Source organism: Anser brachyrhynchus (assembly GCF_964034855.1).
Source record: "Anser brachyrhynchus genome assembly, chromosome: 37".
In the NCBI taxonomy this organism is placed as follows: domain Eukaryota; kingdom Metazoa; phylum Chordata; class Aves; order Anseriformes; family Anatidae; genus Anser; species Anser brachyrhynchus.
Genome location: NC_137730.1, coordinates 114,823 through 134,994, shown reverse-complemented (window position 1 = coordinate 134,994; position 20,172 = coordinate 114,823). Strand labels below are relative to the sequence as shown.

Genomic DNA, 20,172 nt, shown 5'->3' with positions numbered 1-20,172 from the left:
GAGACCACCAGTAACACCTCAGTGCCCACCAGTACAGCTCCAGTGACCACCAGCACCGCCTCAGTGCCCACCAGCACCACCTGGGTGCCCACCAGTACAGCTCCAGTGATCTCCAGCACGGCCTCAGAGACCACCAGTAGCACCTCAGTGCCCACCAGTACAGCTCCAGTGACCACCAACACCACCCCGGTGCCCACCAGTACAGCTTCAGTGACCAGGAGCACTGCCTTGGTGCCCTCCAGTACAGCTCCAGTGACCACCAGCATTGCCTTGGTGCCCACCAGTACAGCTCCAGACACCACCAGCACCGTCCCAGTGCCCACGAGTACAGCTCCAGTGACCACCAGCACCCCCTCAGTGCCCACCAGTACAGCTCCAGTGACCACCATTACACCTGCAGTGACTACCAGCACCACCATCGTGACCACAAGTACCGCCGCAGTAACCACCACTACATCCCCAGTGACCACCAGCACAGCTCCAGTGCCCACCACCACCGCCTCAGTGGCCACCAGTACAGCTCCAGTGACCACCAGTACAGCTCCAGTGACCAGCAGTACAGCTCCAGTGACCAGCAGTACAGCCCCAGTGACCACCAGAACCAACCCATTGCCCACCAGTACAGCTCCAGTGACCACCAGCACTGCCCCAGTGACCACCAGAACCAACCCAGTGACCACCAGTACAGCTCCAGTGACCACCAGCACTGCCCCAGTGACCACCAGTACAGCTCCGGTGACAACAAACACAGCTCCAGTGACCACCAGCACTGTCCCAGTGACCACAACCACCACCATAACCACTATCATGACGACAACCACCACCACCCCAAAGACCACTACCACGACCACCACTACTGCAACCACCACCACCCCCACCCCCAGCACCCCAACAACCACCACCACCAGAACGACCACCACGGTTCCTCCAGGTCAGCCTCTACATCCCTCCTGTCCTCCCTCCTCTCAGCCCCCTCCCTCCTCCACTCCACCTCCCAGGCCTCCATTGTTGACCCTCACCCCTGTCTTCCCTGGGGTCTCCTCACGGGACCCCCCCCCACCCCTGGCTGCCCCCTGACCTCCGCTCTCCCCGCAGTGGTCTGCCAGAACGGAGGCACCTACGACTCCATCAAGTGCCTCTGCCTCCCCGACTTCTACGGCCCCTTGTGCGAGTTCTTCAGTGACTCCATCACCACCGAGATCCGTAAGTGCGGCCTCCCCCCAGCCCACGGCCTCCGCCTGGCCTGCAACCTCCGCCCGGCCCTGGCCCCCCGCACTCAGCCCCCTCCTGCCTCTCGCAGCCATCGAGGGGACGATCGTGGCCAATGTGGAGCTGGTGGTGACCGTCACCAACTTCGACTACACGGAGGAGCTGCAGAACCCCCGCTCGGAGGCCTATGAGAACTTTGAGAAGCAATTCCGGCAGGAGGTGAGGCCCAGGAGCAAGAGGGGTGGTTGGGCCCTGTGAGGAGAGGCTGGGAACCCGAGGGGAGGCTGGGAGCTGAAGGGGAGACCAGGGTGCGCAAGGGGAATTTGGGAGCACAACAGGAGACCGGGAGTGAGAGGGGAGGCTGGGAGCGAGAGGGGAGGCCGGGCCCTGTGACGGGAGGCTGGGCCCCGTGACGGGAGGCTGGGCCATACCGGACCCATCCTCACGGCACCCGTCGCCCTGGCAGATGGCCAAGATCTACAGCTCCGTGCCTGGCTACGAGGGCGTGAAGATCCTCCGCATTGTGCCGGCAGCCTCCAGCAGGCGGGGAGCCCGGGTGCGCAGGGCTGGGGGAGCCTCCGCATCCTCCCCCGTGGGCAGCGGCCTCAACGTGGACCACGAGGTCATCTTCAGAACCACCGCCAGCCCCAACCTGACTGAGGAGTTCCAGAACAAGACGAAGGAGTTGGTGCAGAAGCTTCAGGAGACTGCCGAAAGCCAGGGCGACTGCGAGAATGACTCCTGTGGGTGTCCCGTCCTCCCCCCTCACCGCCCGACCCCTCGGGGAGGCCCCAGAGAAGGGTCCCTGACAGCCTCTCTCTCCCCGCAGCCATCGTCTGCTTCAAGGTGCCACCCAGTCCCATCATCAAGAACATGACGGAGTCCACTTCATTTGACGGTGAGGCCTGGGTGCCTGGGGTGACCCCCATGGACCCTGTATGCATCCCCTGAGCCCCCTATGCACCCCACCAACCCCTACGCACCCCACCACCCCATTTGACCCCCCTCCCGTGCACCCTCCTCAGCACTGTGCCAGCAGCGGGCGCCCGTTGGCTACCAGGACTACTACTACGCGCAGAACACGAGCAGCACCATCCGCTGCATCACCAACTGCACGGCCAACACGCCCGGCACCATGGACTGCCACCATGGCGAGTGCCGCATCATCCGCACCGGGCCACAGTGCTTGTGAGTGCCACCACGCGTCCCCCTGCATGCCCCCCGGCCCCCTGGAACCACCGGCCTGACCTTTGTTTGTCCCTGCAGCTGCCAGGATGAATCGCTCTACTGGTACACGGGCACCCAGTGCTCCGGGCGCGTCAGCAAGGTGGCCACCGGGTTGGGGGTGGTGGTCACGGTGCTGCTCGTCGCCTGCATCACCCTTGCTGTGCTGCTGGTGATACGGAAGAAGGGCAGGAAGAGGTAGAGGGGCAGGGGTTGTTGGGGTGGATTGGATTGAGTTGGTTGGGTTGGTTGGGTTGAGGTGAGTTGGGTTGGGGTGTTTTGGTTTGGATGGGTTGGGGTGGTTAGATTGGGTTTAGTAGTGTTGGGTTTAGTAGGGTTGAATGTTTTGGGGTCTTCTGGGTTGGTTGGGTTGGGGTCTTCTGGGTCGAGTTGGGTTAGGTTGGATGGGTTGGGTTGGTTGGGTTGGGTTTAATTGCATTGGATGGTCCGGGGTCTTTTGGGTTGGTTGGTTGGTGACGGACACGTGGGCTGGTGGCAAACACCTGGCCTTGGTTTGGGTTCAGAATGGGGTTGTTGGTGGACATCTGGGCAGGCTTGGGGGGGGGGGCGGACAGCCCCCTCCTCTGTTCCTTCTGCCCCCTGCGAGCCCCCTGGCGCTGTCCCCCAGGAATGCTTCGGCCACCGTTGAGGAGAGCTGGTACGAGAACGAAGGTGGCACCTGGACGGCATCCGATGGCTTCGTCCTCAGCAACAGCAACGCCACCGACCCAGGTCGGGAGGGCTCCGGGGGGCAGCACTGGGGGGGGCGGTGGGACCACAGCTGCTCCCCCAGCCCCACCGCTCACCCCATCGCCCCCCACCCATGTCCCCAACAGGCGGCAGCCTACGGAGCTTCACGGCCTCGCTGGAACGGGTGAACACCGACATCCCGGTGGGCGCCCCCAAGACACATCCCCCGCCCTGCACCCACTCTCCACCCCTCAGCCCACCCGGACCCATCTCACCTCTGTCCCCTTCTCCTTTCTCTCCACCACCCCAGATGCAGATCGCCAGACCCTCACTGAGGCCCCAGTTGTGACCCAGGTACTGAGAGATGTGGGGCAGGGGAATGTGGGGTGGGAACAAAGGGTGTGGGGCTGGGATGGGGGCAGGGGGATGTGGGGCAGAGCGCTGTGGGTCGGGGGGATGTGGAAGCCAAGAATCTTCTCAATGATTCTCCTCCAAGGTCTTCGCTGGCTCCTCCTCACCTCATTGCTGACCAGCACTTCCAGAACCTTCTCAACGATGTTGATTCCAAGGACGATGTTGCCTCCTCCTCACCTCGGTGCCCACCAGCACTTCCAGGACCTGATCAACGATGCTGATTCCAAGGACAATGTTGCCTCCAGCTCACCACGGTGCCCTCGGAAGTAAACTGGGAAGAAGCAGATGTGGCTGGGAACAATTTGGGAAGTCTCGGCCAGGAGTCAACCTGGGGAGACCCAACTGGGAGACACAACCATGGCTGGAAATGCTCTTGGAAGACACAATCATGACTTGAAATGCACTTTGAAGAGCAAACCATGGCTCCAAATGCTTCTGGAAGACCCAACCACGGCTGGAAATGCTCTGGGAAGACCCAACCATATTTGGAAGCAATCTGCAGGACCTTGGCAGAGCTGGAAGTGGCCCAGGACAGCCCAGCAGTGACTGGAAATGGGCTTGGCAGGACCTGGGTGCGTTTGTTTGTTCAGCGAGGAGGAGGAAAGACCTGTGTTTGCAGATCCTGGCAGTGGGGGACAGGACTCCCGGCCAGCGCCTGCCCATCCCACTTATGGATGGGCAATCCCAATAAAAATTCTGTGCATCCCAACAAAAATTCTGCTGCTGCCACTGGCCCCACGCCAGCCATGGTCACAGGGGACGTCGGGGCCATGGTGGGAACTGCCCAACTGCGGCCCCCTTGGGGCTGCAGCTGCTGGGGTCCATCTGGGTCCTTCTGGGGGGTCTCCACCAGTGGTGGGGGCAACCAGAACCCACAAATCCCCAGCCCCAGGTCTCAAATTTGAGTCAGATTTGCCCCAGATCCCCCCAGCCCTACAGGTCCTGGCAGCTCCCTGGGCTTTGGCACCAGCAAATGGGAGATGTTGGGGACAGAGGATATGGTGGATGGAGATGGGGGGCACCAGGGATGGGGATGGAGATGGGGGACATCAGGAATGGGGGGACATCACTGATGGGGTTGGGGGACACCAGGGACATGGATGTGCTCCCAAATTGCCCGAAATGCCTCAAAAATGGACACCAATTGCCCCAAAGTGGCCACAAAACACTCCTAAATGTCCCCAAATCTCCCCAAACAGCCCCCAAATGCCCCAAACCGGACCGGAAATGGCCTGAAAGTGGACCCCTAGACAGCCCTGGAACAGAAAAGCCCCAAAGTGCCCCAGAATGGCTCCAAAGCAGCCTGAAAGTTGGACCTGGAATTGACCTGAAAAAAAAAAAAAAACACAAAATATCCACAAATGGCTCCAAATGGCCCTATATGGACTCAAATGCCCCAAATGGCCCCAAATTGGACCTGGAATGGATCTGGAATAACCCAAAATGCCCCTGAACAGCCTCAGATACCTCAAACACCCCCAAACTGGACCTGAAATCCACCCAAATGGCCCCAAAACTGGACCTGAAGCCCCAAAGACCCCCAGATGTACCCGAACAGCTGAAAATGTCCCCTACGATGGCCCCAAAACACCCCAGTATGTCCATAGTTGTGCCTATCACCCAGAGGTGCCAGCCTGATGGTGACGCCCTGTCCTGTATCTCCTTTGTCCCTTGTGCTGGGAAGGGGGGGGGGGGGGGGGGGGTGGAGGGGCACAGGGTTGGGGAAGGGGTCAACCCCCCCCACTACCTCCCATGCCTCCCTGCCCCCCCCCCCCCCCCCCCCCAGCACCGTGGGGTGCTGTGGACAGGGGTTGGGTGGCGGCACCCATGGGGGCGCCCTTTGGCAGGGGATGGTGGCACCGTGTCCTTGTCCCCATGGTTCCCACGGGGAGGGGTGGAGGGAACACGCAGGGCTTGTGTGCCAGCACGGGGGGGGGGGCCCCCTTTTTCCGCACCGCCGCCCTGTGCTAAAATTAGCACTGGTGTCGCCTCGGTGTCACCCGTGACACCCTTAGGTGGCATTGACGTCAGCGGCTGAGGCGTGGGTGGGGGCAAAGTCCAGGAGGCTCTGAAACTGCCCCATAAGGGCCGGGGGGGTCGGGGGGGGAAGGGGAGAAATGGCCTCGGTCTCCCTGTGTGTGTGTGGGGGGGGGGCACACAATGGGACATGATGGGACGTGAGGAAGGGGTCCCTGGGGGGGTGTTCCCCAATGGGGGGGGGGGGTGGTGGTGTCCCAGGTGGGTGCTGTCTTGGGGGTGAGGGTCCCATGGGAAACAAGGATGGGGAGGGGGCTATGGGGGGGGGGGGTGTCATGGCTGGGGGGCGTCCCATGGGGGTCTTGAGGAGGGGTCCCCACAAGATCTCCCCCCCACCCCCCCACAATTCACAGGGCATGTTTTCTGCACTGTAATGTCCCAAATGACCCCAAATCCCATTTTTTTTTATTTTTTACTTTTTTTAAATTTTTTTTTTAATGGGGAACGTACCACCTTGAAATGCTGAGGTTGGGGGCACTTTTCCAGGGACCCCTACCCCCGCTCCACCCCCCCATACTCTCTCCCCCTTTTCCCCAAGGAATGCATGTTGGGAGCATCCCAGTACAAATGAGTACAAACCAGTGCCACCAGTGACTTGGTAGTTATTTATTTGAATTGGAGGGGGTCCAGCCCTACGCATGAGGGAGAGGGCGTCCTGGCCCTTAAAGGGAACTGGGGGGGGGGGGGGGAGAGGGCACCCCGGAAATGACATCATGGCCCCCCCCCAAGTGAGGTCATCACCAGGAGAGCAGGGCCAGGACCTGTTTGTGCAATCAGAGGTGGGGGCCAAATGAAGTGCTACAGGAAAGGTGGGGGTCGTGACCTTAAAAGGGAGGGCCACGACCCCCAACTTGAGGTCATGACCCCCCCCCCACAAAAGCAGGGGGGGGTATCCCACAGTGCTGTGCGGGTCCTGGGGTGGGGGGGGCAGCCTCCTGGTGTCCCCCCCCCTCCCTGCTCAGAGCTGCGTGGCGATCCTCTCTGGCCTCTGCATTTGGACCTGAAGGGGGGTATTTTTTTGGGGGGGGGGGGGAGGGGTCCCATGGTGAAGCTGTGAGTGGGGACGGGGGGGGGGGGGGGGGTGTCGCGTTCCCTCCCCTCACATGTCCCTCCACCTGTGACCCCCCCCCCCCCCCTTTCCCACCCCCCCCCGGGGGGGGTGGGGGGACCCACTTGTACCGAGGCGTCCACGGACTTCAGGTCAACACATATTGTATAATGGGCACCTGTAGGGCAATGGAGCTCCATGGGGGTGCTCTGGGTGGGGGGGTCCCTCCCACCCCTCCCCCCCCCTCCCCCCCTTCACCCCATTGTACCTTCATTTTGGATGACGAAGCGCCCTGGGCAGGCTCCAGTTTTCGTTCACTTCCTCATAACAGTGCTCCTTGTCCTTGCTCAGGTCACTGGAACTGGAACGGGATGGGATGCTGTGGGGCTGTGACACTGGGGGGGGGGGAATGGCAGGAGGCCCCGGGGGGGCCAGGAGGCACTGGGGGGGCCAAGCCTCGACCCATTGGGGCCACCAGAGGTAGTGGCCAAGCAGCATGGATGGGTGTGCTTGAGGACCTCCACGGATGGAGACTCTACAACTAGAGACTCCATGGGTGGAGGACGTCCATAGGTGGAAGGTCTACTACGGACAGAGGATCTCAACCACCGCCTGGGCTCTCCCGTCCATCCACCTCTCCCCCACCCCACCACCCACCCACCCATCAGCCCTTCCTCCAGGTCCCTTCTCGTGCCCACCACCTCCTCCCCCCCATGCCGCAGGATCCCCCCACCTCTCAGATGACTTTGGCCTCTTAGCCCTGAAGAGGAAGATGGCGAGGACGAGGATGACCAAGAACAAGGCCGCCACGGCCACGCTCAGGCCCACGGTCATCTTGCTGACCCGGCTCTTGCACCGATCATCCTGGTACCAGTAGAGGTTGGTCTCGTGGCAGCTGGGGGGAAGAGCATGGTGTTGGTGAGGCCAAGACACCCTGGCAGGGCCTGCGGGCTGCAGGTAGTCCCCTCCATGGCCACCATGGCATCTCTGCAGCCCTTACAAGCACTGGGGGCCGCTCAGGGTGAGCTGGCACTGCCCCTCATTGCAGTCAATGAAACCGGCGGTGTTGGCCGAGCAGTTGGACACGCAGCTGAGGCCGCTTTTGGTGGTGTTGGGGTAGTAGAAGTCCTCGAAGCCCTTGGGTGCGACCTGGCGGCAAAATGCTGCGGAGGGGGATGGGGGTTGGCCAGGGGGAGATGCCCCTGGACCCCCACCCATGGTTTACCGCAAACAACCCACCCCACGGGCTCACCCATTGCATTGAACTCAAACGAGGGTTGGGTGATTGTCACTTCGGAGGCGTTGAAGCAGAAGCTGCCTGGGAAGGAGAGGGACAGGCTGCTTGGAAGAGCCCCCGGGCCTCAGGGGTCCTCAGGGCCACAACCCTGTCCCTGGAGGCCCCAACTCTGCCCCAGGCCTAGGCCCGAATGGATCCCCAGGGCCTCAACCATGTCCAGGAGTCCCCAACCCTGTCAAAAGGGCCCTAAGCCTGTCCCCAGAGGCCAAAACCTCATCCCCAAGGCCTAGGCCCGAACGGTTCCCCAGGGCCCCAACCCTATCCTCAGAACACTTCAACCATGCCCCCAAGGCCTAGGCCCAAAGGGGTGCCAAGGGTCCCAACCCCGTCATGGAGGGCCCCAACCCTGTCTCTGGGGGGTCCCAACCCCATCATGGAGGACCCAACCACTTCATGGAGGACCCAGGCCTGTCCCTGGGGGGTAGAAGCTCACTGTTGTTAGTGCAGTTTTCCTGATGGGCTGCTGCTTGGACAATCTCCTCCTTCACATTCTTGGTGACGTTATTGATCTTCTCGGTGGTATCGGTGGTCACCAGCAGAGCGACGATGATGGCGTGATCCACCACGATGCTGCCCGGCCTGAGGGGACACCCCAATGCCCATTGGTGTAGCCTCAAAACCAGTTGGAGCACCCCAATATCCCCTCATCATTGACCAGCATGAGGCCAGTTGGGGCACCTCAATAGCAATCGGAGCAGCCCAATGCCCACTGGAGCACCCCAGTGGCAGTTAGAGCACCCTGAAACCCTCTCCCAGAGGCCAGCAGCCCAACACTCACAACAGACTCAGGATCTTGATGCCCTGGTAGCCTTCAATGTTGCGGTAGAAGATGTCCATCTGGAAGAGAAGGAGGCTGCAGGCCGGGTATCGGGGCCCCGTTCCTTCCCCACCTTGGGGTCCCCCCAAAACAAGCACACCCCTAACAAGGACGGAGAAGACCCCATGGGGGAATGAGCAGCGTCCCACCTGCTGGGTGAACCTTTGGACGAAGTTCTGGTAGGCAGTAGAGCTTTCGTTTCGGAGGTCCTCGGAGAACTCCTGGTTGGTGACCCGCAGCTCCACGCTCACAGACACGTTGGTCTCTTTGGGGGAAGGCAGGAGATGAGACTCAGGAACAGGAGAAGACAACCCCAGCACCCTGGGCATTGCTGCTGAGCCCTGCAGGGCACTAATGAGCCTTAATGGCCCCAACTGGGCTCACCTGGGACCTCCAGCCTCTGCTTATTGCTGCAGGGGGAACGTTTAAGGGCAGGCCCCCAGCTCTCTGGAGTTGTGCTGAGGGGGACCCACTCCTGGGCTGCTTCTGTCTGCTGCTTGGACCTCAGCTGTGGTCCCCTGCCCTGCCCCATGTTTCTCCCTGCACCTTTTGGTGCTGTGAGAGCTTGTGGTGGTTGGGGAACTCCTTGCTCGCATCTTTTGGTGCTCCAGGACAAGGCACTGGTTGGACAACACCTTGCCCACACCTTTGGGTGCTCCATGATAACACCCTGTTTAGTGAACTCAATGCCTACACCTTTGGGTGCTGTGGGTTCATGCCCTGCTCAGAGATCATGCCCTCCCCATGAAGAAGCCCCCTCCTGCTTCTCCCCAGAAGATTTGCCCCCCATGGTCTGGAGGGGGACGCAGAGGGCTCCATACCGGCCTTGGTCTCGATGCTGCTCTCGCCGTAACTGCAGGTGTTGCCTGTGTATCCCGGGGGGCACACACAGTGGCCGTTGACCCAGGTGCCTCCATTTTCGCAGACCCCTGGAAAAGACCGGGTGAGGTGGGGCTTGGAGGTGCAGGGCAAGGAACCTGCTCTGGGGGCAGCCAACGGTGGGAGGGTGTGGTACCTGGGGTGGTGGTGGTGGTGGTTGGGTGTGTGGTGGTGGTGGTAGTGGTGGTGGTTGGGTGTGTGGTGGTGGTGGTTGGGCGCATGGTGGTGGTGGTGGTGGTTGGCCTTGTGGTGTTGGTGGTGGTCGGGCTCATGGTGGTGGGGCTCGAGGTGGTGGTGGTGGTCGGGCTCATAGTGGTGCTCGAGGTGGTGGTGGTGGTCGGGCTCGAGGTGGTGGGCCTCAAGGTGGTTGTGGTGGTTGTGGTGGTTGGGTTTGAGGTGGTAGTGGTGGGTTTGGGGCTTGTCGTAGCGGTGGTGGTGGTTGGGCTCATGGTGGTGGTTGTTGGGCTCGTAGTGGTGGTGGTGGTGGCCGGGCTTGTGGTGGTGGGCCTCAAGGTGGTCGTGGTGGTTGGGTCTGAGGTGGTAGTGGTGGGTTTTGGGCTTGTCATAGCAGTGGTGGTGGTCGGGCTCGAGGTGGTGGTGGTGGGGCTCATAGTGGTGGTGGTCGGGCTTGTAGTGGTGGTGGTGGTGGAGGTGGTCGGGCTCGAGATGGTGGTGGTCAGCAGCGTGGTGGCGGTATTGGCTGCAAACATGGCTGCTGTGATTTGGATGGTGGTAGTAGTTGAAGTAGTGCTGATGGTCGTGGTTGCGTTGGGTGCCATGTTCATCCCAGAGGCCGCAGTTACTCCAGCGCTCGCGGTGTCCTCAGGGCTTGTGGCAGCGCCTGCGTACAGCGTGAGCGCGGCTCAGCCAATTCCTCCCTGGTGTTATCACTTCTCAGGTGTGGGCAAGGACTTCCCCGTTCCTCTCTGTTCCCCACAGTCCTTGTTCTCGCCTCCCCTCGGGGTCACTCTCTCACATGAGCTGCCCGCACTTTCCCTCCCGCAGCGGCCCCACCTTGCCCTCTGGCTTTCCCTTCGCCCCGTCCTTCCTTCCCTGTGTCCTCACCCCTCCACCTTCTGCCTCTCTTTTGCTTTCTCCCCACGCCCTCCCCAGGCCTGTTTACACGCCCGTGCAGTGTGCAAGGCGCGGTGGGGTGAGGACGCACGTGAGCACCTCGGGAGCTTCACGTGAGGACAGAGACAGCTGGGATGACAAATACTTGGCCTCCACTCCCCCTTTGTCACTGCCGGCACCCCAGAGAAGGGAGTTGTGTGGTGTCCCCATCCCCGTCCCCAATGTCCTTGTCCCTGTCATTGTCTCTAGCCCTGTCCCCAATGTCCCTGTCCCCATCCCAACCAGGATGGTGCCACCTCGGGCTGTGGAGGCTGACTCCCCTCTCAGCCTCCCCAATGCACCCCGAGGAGATGCCTCAGGAGAGGCCGCCCCCTCCCACCCCCCACATCTGTGTTTCAGTGCCGCCTGGCCGGGCTCCACTCACCCACTGCAACCCTGTGGAGGAGGAGGAGGAAGAGGAGGAGGAAGATCCAGGTGCAAGACCCCATCTTGGTGACCCCCAGCCCCCCAGTGCCACCGGCAGCATCCCGGTGCGGAGCCATGCCTGGGGCAGGAGTGGCAGTGGGGAACTTTGCCCCCCTGCAGGGAGGAGCCACGCGTCCCTGCCTGGAGCTGTCCCAGGGCAAGGAATTAACAGCCCCAGGCGTGCTGGAGCCATCCCAGTACAAACCAGTGCCACCAGTGCCTTAGTAGTTATTTCTGGGGAATTGGAGCAGGTCTGGCCATCCCCGTACAAACCAGTGACACCAGTGACTTGATAGTTATTTATTTGGAATTGGAGGGGGTCCAGAACTATGCAGGAGGAAGGGGGGGGGTTCCTGACCCTTAAAGTGACCTGTGGGGGGGGAACACCCTGGAAATGACGTCATGGCCCCCCAAAGTGAGGTCATCACCAGGAGAGCAGGGCCAGGACCAGTATGTGCAAGCAGAGGTGGGGGCCAAATGAAGTGTTACAGGAAGGGTGGGGGTCATGACCTTAAAAGGCAGGGTCACGACCCCCAACTTGAGGTCATGACCACCCCCGAAAAGCAGGGGGGGCATCTCACAGTGCTGTGTGGGTCCCTGGGGGAGGACCAGCCTCCTGGTGTCCTCCCCTCCCTGCTCAGAGCTGAGTGGTGATCCTCTCCGGCCTCTGGATCTGGACCTGGGGGGGATTTTTTGAGGGGGGGAGTCACATGGTGAGTCCATGAGAGGGGTGATGGTGCCCCCCCATATGCTCCCCCCTCCTTGGGTGGGTGGGGGACCTACCTGTGCCGAGGTGTCCACGGACTGCAGGTCAACCCGCATGGTGTCCTCACGGGCACCTGTGGGGTGAAGGAGCTCAACGGGGGTGCCCCGGGTGGGGGTCCCACCAACCCCCCATCCCATCATCCCATAATGGGAGTCAGTAGGTTCCTCCCCCTAACCCCATACCTTCATTCTGAATGGTGAAGCCCCCAGGGAGGCTCCAGTTTTCATCCTCTTCCTCGTACCAGTGCTGCTTGGTCTCCGTCAGGTCTCTGGACCTGGGGGGTATAGAGACTCTGACATTGGGAGTGGGCCTGGAGGCAACTGGGGGGTCTTAGAGGCACCGGGGGGGGCAAGCCCCACTCCATCAGGACCACCAGAGGTGGGGCCAAGCACCACGGATGGGTGCACTTGAGGACTTCCAAGGATGGAGATTCAACAACTGGAGACTCCATAGAGGACCTCCATGGACAGAGGAGGGCCTCTACTTGTGGAGGTCCTCCCATGCCTAATGCCTCCCCTCCCCACCCCCTGGGGTTTCCCCACCTGTCCAACAACTTCTGCCTCTTGGCCCTGAATAGGAAGGCAGCGAGGATGAAGATGACCAAGCACAAGGCCGCCACGGCCAGGCCCATGCCCATGGCCATCTTGCTGACCCGGCTCTTGCACCGATTGCCCTGGAACCAGTAGAGGTTGGTCTCACGGCAGCTGTGGGGAGGAGATGTGGCGCTGAGCGTGGTGCTGAGACCCCCAGCCCGGCCCCTGGTCCTTTGGTGGGGCCAAGAGCACCCGTCAGGGCCCTGGAGGGTGTCCCTGAGGTTGTCCCTGTGGTCCTTACAAGCACTGGGGGCCGCTCAGGGTGAGCTGGCACTGCCCCTCATTGCAGTCGATGGCGCCGGCGGTGCTGGCTGAGCAGTTGGACACGCAGCTGAGGCCGCTTTTGGTGGTGTTGGGGTAGTAGAAGTCCTCAAAGCCCTTGGGTGCGACCTGGCGGCAAAAAGCTGTGGAGGGGATGGGGGTTGGCCAGGGGGAGATGCCCCTGGAACCCCACCCATGGTGGTACAAACAACCCGCTCCTCGGGCTCACACGTTGCGTTGAATTTAAATGAGGTTTGGGTGATCATCACTTCAGAGGCATTGAAGCAGAAGCTGCCTGGGAAGGAGAGGGAGAGGCCGTGTGGAAGAGCTCCTAGGCATCAGGTGTCCCAAGAGCCCCAGTCCTGTCCCCAGAGGCCCCAGCTCTGCCCCAGGCCTAGGCCTGAATGGATCCCAAGGGCCTCAACCATGTCCAGGATGTCCCAACCCTGTTCAAAGGGCCCCAAGCCTGTCCCCAGAGGCTGCAACCTTGTCCCCAAGGCCAGGCCCGAATGGTTCCCCAGTGCCCCAACCCTGTCCTCGGAAGACTCCAACCATGCCCCCAAGGCCTAGGCCTGAAGGGGTCCCAAGGGCCCCAACCCTGTCATGGAGGGCCCCAACCCCATCCCTGGGGACCCCAACCCGGTCCCTGGGGGGCAGAGGCTCACTGTTGTTAGTGCAGTTTTCCTGATGGGCTGCTGCTTGGACAATCTCCTCCTTCACATTCTTGGTGACGTTATTGATCTTCTCCGTGGTATCGGCGGTCACCAGCAGAGCGATGATGATGGCGTGATCCACCACGATGCTGCCGTTCCTGAGGGAACACCCCAATGGCCGTTGGTGCACCCGCAATGCCAGTTGGAGCATCCCAATGTCTCCTCATCATTGACCAGCATGAGGCCAGTTGGAGCACCCCAATGCCCACTGGAACACCCCAATGGCAGTTAGAGCACCCCAAAACCCTCTCCCAGAGGCCAGCACCCCAACACTCACGACAGACTTAGGATCTCGATGCCCTGGTAGCCTTCAATGTTGCGGTAGAAGACGTCCATCTGGAAGAGAAGGAGGCTGCAGGCTGGGTATCAGGGCCCCACTCCCTTCCCTCTCATGTTCCTTCCCCACCTCGGGGATCCCACAAACAAGCACACCCCTAACGAGGAAGGAGAAGACCCCATAGGGGAACAAGCAGAGTCCCACCTGCTGGGTGAAGCTGAGGACAAAGTTCTGGTAGGCGTTGGAGCTTTTGTTTCGGAGGTCCTCGGAGAACTCCTGGTTGGTGACCCGCAGCTCCACACTCACGGACACGTTGGTCTCTTTGGGGGAAGGCAGGGGATGAGACCCAGGAGCAGGAGAAGACAACCCCAACAGCCTGAGCATTTCTGCTGAGCCCTGCAGGGCACTAACAAGCCTTAATGGCCCCAACTGGGCTCACCTGGGACCTCCAGCATCTGCTTATTGCTGCAGGGGGGGCATTTAAGGGCAGGCCCCCAGCCCTCTGGAGCTGTGCTAAGGGGGAACCTGATCCTTGGCTGCCACTGTTTGGACCTCAGCTGTGGTCCCCCGCCCCATGCTTCTCCTTGCACCTTTGGGTGCTGTGGGACCTTGTGGAGGTTGGGGAACTTCTTACCCCCAACTTTGGGTGCTGTAGGACCTTGTGCTTGTTGGGAAACACCTTGCCCACAACGTTGGGTGCTCCATGATAATTCCATGGTTAGAAAACTCACTGCCAACACCTTAGGGTGCTGTGTGTTCATGCCCTGCTCAGAGACCATGCCCTCCCCATGAGGAAGCCCCCCTCCTGGTTCTTCCCAGAAGATTTGCCCCTCCGTGGGCTGGAGGTGGGCGCAGATGGCTCCTTACCGGCTTTGGTCTCGATACTGCTCTCACCGTAACTGCAGGTGTTGCCCGTATATCCCGGCGGGCACACGCATTGGCCATTGACCCAAGTGCCTCCATTTTCACAGACCCCTAGAAAAGACCAGGTGAGGTGGGGCTGGGAGATGTGGGGTGAGGAACCTGCCCTGGGGGCAGCCAAAGGTGGGAGGGGTGGTACCTGGGGTGGTGGTCGTGGTGGTGCTGGAGCGAGTAGTGGTAGTGGTGGTCGGGCTCGAGGTGGTGGTGGTGGTGGTCGGGCTCGTGGTGGTGGTGGTGGTCAGGCTCATGGTGGTTGTGGTGGTGGTGGTGGGGCTTGTGGTGGTGGTGGTGGTGGTCGGGCTCGAGGTGGTGGTGGTGGTGGTGGGGCTTGTGGTGGTGGTGGTGGTGGTTGGGCTTGTGGTGGTGGTGGTTGGACTTGTGGCGGTGGTGGTTAGGCTTGAGGTGGTTGTGGTGGTTGGGGTCGTGGTTTTGGTGGTCGGGCTCAAGGTGGTGGTGGTGGTGGTCGTGCTCGAGGTGGTGGTGGTGGTCATGGTCGGGCTCGAGGTGGTGGTGGTGGTCGGGCTCATGGTGGTGGTGGTTGGGCTTGAGGTGGTGGTGGTGGTCGGGCTCGTGGTGGTGGTGGTGGTCAGGCTCGAGGTGGTGGTGGTGATCGGGCTCGAGGTGGTGGTGGTGGTCGGGCTCGTGGTGGTGGTGGTGGTCGGGCTCGTGGTGGTGGTGGTGGTCGTGCTCGAGGTGGTGGTGGTGGTGGTCAGGGTCGAGGTGGTGGTGGTTGGGCTTGTGGTGGTGGTGGTGGTGGTTGGGCTCGATGTGGTGGTGGTGGTTGGGGTTGTGGTTGTTGTGGTCGGGCTCAAGGTGGTGGTGGTGGTGGTCGTGCTCGAGGTGGTGGTGGTGGTCGTGGTCAGGCTAGAGGTGGTGGTGGTGGTCGGGCTCATGTTGGTGGTGGCTGGGCTTGAGGTGGTGGTGGTTGTGGTTGGGCTTGTGGTGATTGGGCTTGTGGTGGTGGTGGTGGTGGTTGGGGTTGTGGTTGTGGTTGTCAGGCTCGAGGCTGTGGTGGTGGTCGTGCTCGAGGTGGTGGTGGTGGTGGTCGGGCTTGTGCTGGTGGTGGTGGTCAGGCTCGTGGTGGTGGTGGTGGTGGTGGTCGGGCTCGAGGTGGTGGTGGTGGTTGGGGTCGTGGTTGTGGTGGTCGGGCTCGTGGTGGTGGTGGTGGTTGGGGTCGCGGTGGTGGTGGTCGGGCTCGAGGTGGTGGTGGTGGTCGGGCTCGAGGCGGTGGTGGTGGTGGTTGGGCTCGAGGTGGTGGTGGTGGTGGTCGGGCTCGTGGTGGTGGTGGTGGTGGTGGTCGGGCTCGTGGTGGTGGTGGTGGTGGTGGTCGGGCTCGAGGTGGTGGTGGTGGTGGTCGGGCTCATGGTGGTGGTGGTGGTCGGGCTCGAGGTGGTGGTTGGGCTTGAGGCTATGGTGGCTGTGGTTGGGCTTGTGGTGATTGGGCTTGTGGTGGTGGTGGTGGTGGTTGGGCTTGTGGTTGTGGTGGTCGGGCTCGAGGTGGTGGTGGTGGTGGTTGTGGTGCTGGGGTCGTGGTGGTGGTGGTTGGGCTCGTGGTGGTGGTCGGGCTCGAGGTGGTGGTGGTAGTCGTGCTTGAGGTGGTGGTGGTGTTCGGGCTCGTGGTGGTAGTGGTGGTCGGGCTCGAGGTGGTGGTGGTGGTTGGGGTCGTGGTTGTGGTGGTCGGGCTCAAGGTGGTGGTGGTGGTTGTTGGGGTCGTGGTTGTGGTGGTCAGGCTCGAGGCTGTGGTGGTGGTCGTGCTCGAGGTGGTGGTGGTGGTCGTGCTCGAGGTGGTGGTGGTCGGGCTCGTGGTGGTGGTGGTGGTGGTCGTGCTCAAGGTGGTGGTGGTTGGGGTCGGGCTCGAGGCTGTAGTGGTTGTGGTTGGGCTTGTGGTGATCGGGCTTGTGGTGGTGGTGGTTGGGCTTGTGGTGGTGGTGGTTGGGCTTGTGGTGGTGGTGGTTGGGCTTGAGGTGGTGGTGGTGGTTGGGGTCGTGGTTTTGGTGGTCGGGCTCGTGGTGGTGGTGGTGATCGTGCTCGAGGTGCTGGTGGTGGTGGTCAGGGTCGAGGTGGTGGTGGTCGGGCTTGTGGTGGTGGTGGTGGTGGTCGGGCTCGACGTGGTGGTGGTGGTTGGGGTTGTGGTTGTTGTGGTCGGGCTCAAGGTGGTGGTGGTGGTGGTCGGGCTCGAGGTGGTGGTGGTGATCGGGCTCGTGGTGGTGGTGGTGGTCGGGCTCGAGGTGGTGGTGGTGGTGGTCGGGGTCGTGGTTGTGGTTGTGGTGGTCGGGCTCGAGGCTGTAGTGGTGGTCGTGCCTGAGGTGGTGGTGGTGGTCAGGCTCGAGGTGGTGGTGGTGGTTGGGGTCGTGGTGGTGGTGGTCGGGCTCAAGGTGGTGGTGGTGGTGGTTGGGGTTGTGGTTGTGGTGGTCGTGCTCGAGGTGGTGGTGGTGGTCATGCTCGAGGTGGTGGTGGTGGTCGGGCTCGAGGTGGTGGTGGTGGTGGTCGTGCTCGAGGTGGTGGTTGTGGTCGGGCTCGATGTGGTGGTGGTGGTTGGGGTCGTGGTTGTGGTGGTGGGGCTCGTGGTGGTGGTGGTCAGGGTTGAGGTGGTGGTTGTTGGGGTCGTGGTTGTGGTGGTCGGGCTCAAGGTGGTGGTGGTGGTGGTTGGGGTCATGGTTGTGGTGATTGGGCTCGAGGCTGTGGTGGTGGTCGTGCTCGAGGTGGTGGTGGTGGTCGGGCTCGAGGTGGGGGTGGTGGTCGGGCTCGTGGTGGTGGTGGTCGGGCTCGAGGTGGTGGTGGTGGTGGTCGGGCTCGAGGCTGTAGTGGTTGTGGTTGGGCTTGTGGTGATCGGACTTGTGGTGGTGGTGGTTGGGCTTGTGGTGGTGGTGGAGGTGGTTGGGCTTGTGGTGGTGGTGGTTGGGCTTGAGGTGGTGGTGGTGGTTGGGGTCGTGGTTTTGGTGGTCGGGCTCGTGGTGGTGGCGGTGGTCGTGCTCGAGGTGCTGGTGGTGGTGGTCAGGGTCGAGGTGGTGGTGGTCGGGCTTGTGGTGGTGGTGGTGGTGGTCGGGTTCGACGTGGTGGTGGTGGTTGGGGTTGTGGTTGTTGTGGTCGGGCTCAAGGTGGTGGTGGTGGTGGTCGGGCTCGAGGTGGTGGTGGTGGTCGGGCTCGTGGTGGTGGTGGTGGTCGGGCTCGAGGTTGTGGTGGTGGTCGGGCTCGAGGTTGTGGTGGTCGTCGTGCCTGAGGTGGTGGTGGTGGTCGGGCTCGAGGTGGTGGTGGTGGTGGTCGTGCCTGAGGTGGTGGTTGTGGTCGGGCTCGAGGTGGTGGTGGTGGTTTGGGTCGTGGTGGTGGTGGTCGGGCTCAAGGTGGTGGTGGTGGTGGTTGGGGTCGTGGTTGTGGCGGTCGTGCTCGAGGTGGTGGTGGTGGTCGGGCTCGTGGTGGTGGTGGTCGGACTCGAGGTGGTGGTGATGGTGGTTGGGGTCGTGGTTGTGGCGGTCGGGCTCGAGGTGGTGGTGGTGGTTGGGGTCGTGGTTGTGGTGGTTGGGCTCAAGGTGGTGGCTGTGGTGGTTGGGCTCAAGGTGGTTGTGGTGGTGGTGGTCGGGCTTAAGGTGGTGGTGGTGGTGGTGGTTGGGCTGAAGGTGGTGGTGGTCGGGCTCAAGGTGGTGGTGGTGGTGGTCGGGCTCGTGGTGATGGTGGTGGTGGTCGGGCTCATGGTGGTGGTGGTTGGGCTTGAGGCTATGGTGGTTGTGGTTGGGTTTGTGGTGATTGAGCTTGTGGTGGTGGTGGTGGTGGTTGGGCTTGTGGTTTTGGTGGTCGGGCTCGGGGTGGTGGTGGTTGTGGTGGTTGGGGTCGTGGTTGCGGTGGTCGGGCTCGAGGTGGTGGTGGTGGTCGTGCTTGAGGGGGTGGTGGTGGTTGGGGTTGTGGTTGTGGTGGTTGGGCTCGAGGTGGTGGTGGTGGTCAGGCTCGTGGTGGTGGTGGTGGTGGTCGGGCTTGAGGTGGTGGCGGTGGTCGGGCTCGTGGTGGTGGTGGTGGTCAGGCTCGAGGTGGTGGTGGTGGTCGGGCTCGAGGTGGTGGTGGTGGTCGGGCTCGTGGTGGTGGTGGTGGTCAGGGTCGAGGTGGTGGTGGTTGGGCTTGTGGTGGTGGTGGTTGGGCTCGATGTGGTGGTGGTGGTTGGGGTCGTGGTTGTTGTGGTCGGGCTCGAGGTGGTGGTGGTGGTGGTCGGGCTCATGGTGGTGGTGGTGGTGGTCGGGCTCGTGGTGGTGGTGGTCAGGGTCGAGGTGGTGGTGGTCGGGCTTGTGGTGGTGGTGATGGTGGTCGGGCTCGAGGTGGTGGTGGTGGTGGTCGTGCCTGAGGTGGTGGTTGTGGTCGGGCTCGAGGTGGTGGTGGTGGTTGGGGTCGTGGTTGTGGTGGTCGGGCTCAAGGTGGTGGTGGTGGTGGTTGGGGTCGTGGTTGTGGCGGTCGTGCTCGAGGTGGTGGTGGTGGTCGGGCTCGTGGTGGTGGTGGTCGGACTCGAGGTGGTGGTGGTGGTGGTTGGGGTCGTGGTTGTGGCGGTCGGGCTCGAGGTGGTGGTGGTGGTTGGGGTCGTGGTTGTGGTGGTCGGGCTCAAGGTGGTGGTGGTGGTGGTTGGGGTCGTGGTTGTGGTGGTTGGGCTCAAGGTGGTGGCTGTGGTGGTTGGGCTCAAGGTGGTTGTGGTGGTGGTGGTCGGGCTTAAGGTGGTGGTGGTGGTGGTGGTTGGGCTGAAGGTGGTGGTGGTCGGGCTCAAGGTGGTGGTGGTGGTCGGGCTCGTGGTGATGGTGGTGGTGGTCGGGCTCATGGTGGTGGTGGTTGGGCTTGAGGCTATGGTGGTTGTGGTTGGGTTTGTGGTGATTGAGCTTGTGGTGGTGGTGGTGGTGGTTGGGCTTGTGGTTTTGGTGGTCGGGCTCGGGGTGGTGGTGGTTGTGGTGGTTGGGGTCGTGGTTGTGGTGGTCGGGCTCGAGGTGGTGGTGGTGGTCGTGCTTGAGGGGGTGGTGGTGGTGGTCGGGCTTGAGGTGGTGGCGGTGGTCGGGCTCGTGGTGGTGGTGGTGGTCAGGCTCGAGGTGGTGGTGGTGGTCGGGCTCGAGGTGGTGGTGGTGGTCGGGCTCGTGGTGGTGGTGGTGGTCAGGGTCGAGGTGGTGGTGGTTGGGCTTGTGGTGGTGGTGGTGGTGGTTGGGCTCGATGTGGTGGTGGTGGTTGGGGTCGTGGTTGTTGTGGTCGGGCTCGAGGTGGTGGTGGTGGTGGTTGGGGTCGTGGTTGTGGTGGTGGGGCTCGAGGCTGTGGTGGTGGTTGTGCTCGAGGTGGTGGTGGTGGTCGGGCTCGAGGTGGTGGTGGTGGTGGTCGGGCTCATGGTGGTGGTGGTGGTGGTCGGGCTCGTGGTGGTGGTGGTCAGGGTCAAGGTGGTGGTGGTCGGGCTTGTGGTGGTGGTGATGGTGGTCGGGCTCGAGGTGGTGGTGGTTGTTGGGGTCGTGGTTGTTGTGGTTGGGCTCGAGGTGGTGG

General features: G+C 62.3%; 3 protein-coding genes across 3 annotated transcripts; 1 reads left to right on the top strand and 2 right to left on the bottom strand.

Annotated features, from left to right (window-relative positions):
* Positions 1-807: 807 nt before the first annotated feature.
* On the top strand, positions 808-2,189 carry LOC308184586 (mucin-17-like; the record flags this gene model as incomplete). The annotated part of the gene is made up of 4 exons (XM_080571788.1): positions 808-883; positions 1,096-1,203; positions 1,301-1,428; positions 1,676-2,189. The coding sequence occupies 4 exons, from the start codon at positions 808-810 to the stop codon at positions 2,084-2,086; spliced, it is 723 nt and encodes a 240-aa protein (XP_080427914.1). The 3' UTR covers positions 2,087-2,189.
* Positions 2,190-6,892: 4,703 nt separating this feature from the next.
* Positions 6,893-9,345, bottom strand: LOC308184585 (mucin-3A-like; the record flags this gene model as incomplete). The annotated part of the gene is made up of 7 exons (XM_080571787.1): positions 8,886-9,345; positions 8,698-8,756; positions 8,353-8,498; positions 7,875-7,940; positions 7,623-7,785; positions 7,356-7,517; positions 6,893-6,983 (listed from the first exon to the last, which is right to left on the bottom strand). The coding sequence occupies exons 1-7, from the start codon at positions 9,063-9,065 to the stop codon at positions 6,893-6,895; spliced, it is 867 nt and encodes a 288-aa protein (XP_080427913.1). The 5' UTR covers positions 9,066-9,345.
* Positions 9,346-11,481: 2,136 nt separating this feature from the next.
* Positions 11,482-12,754, bottom strand: LOC308184576 (uncharacterized protein). The gene is made up of 3 exons (XM_080571778.1): positions 12,463-12,754; positions 12,103-12,194; positions 11,482-11,993 (listed from the first exon to the last, which is right to left on the bottom strand). The coding sequence occupies exons 1-3, from the start codon at positions 12,561-12,563 to the stop codon at positions 11,515-11,517; spliced, it is 672 nt and encodes a 223-aa protein (XP_080427904.1). The 5' UTR covers positions 12,564-12,754; the 3' UTR covers positions 11,482-11,514.
* Between the last annotated feature and the right edge of the window lie 7,418 nt (positions 12,755-20,172).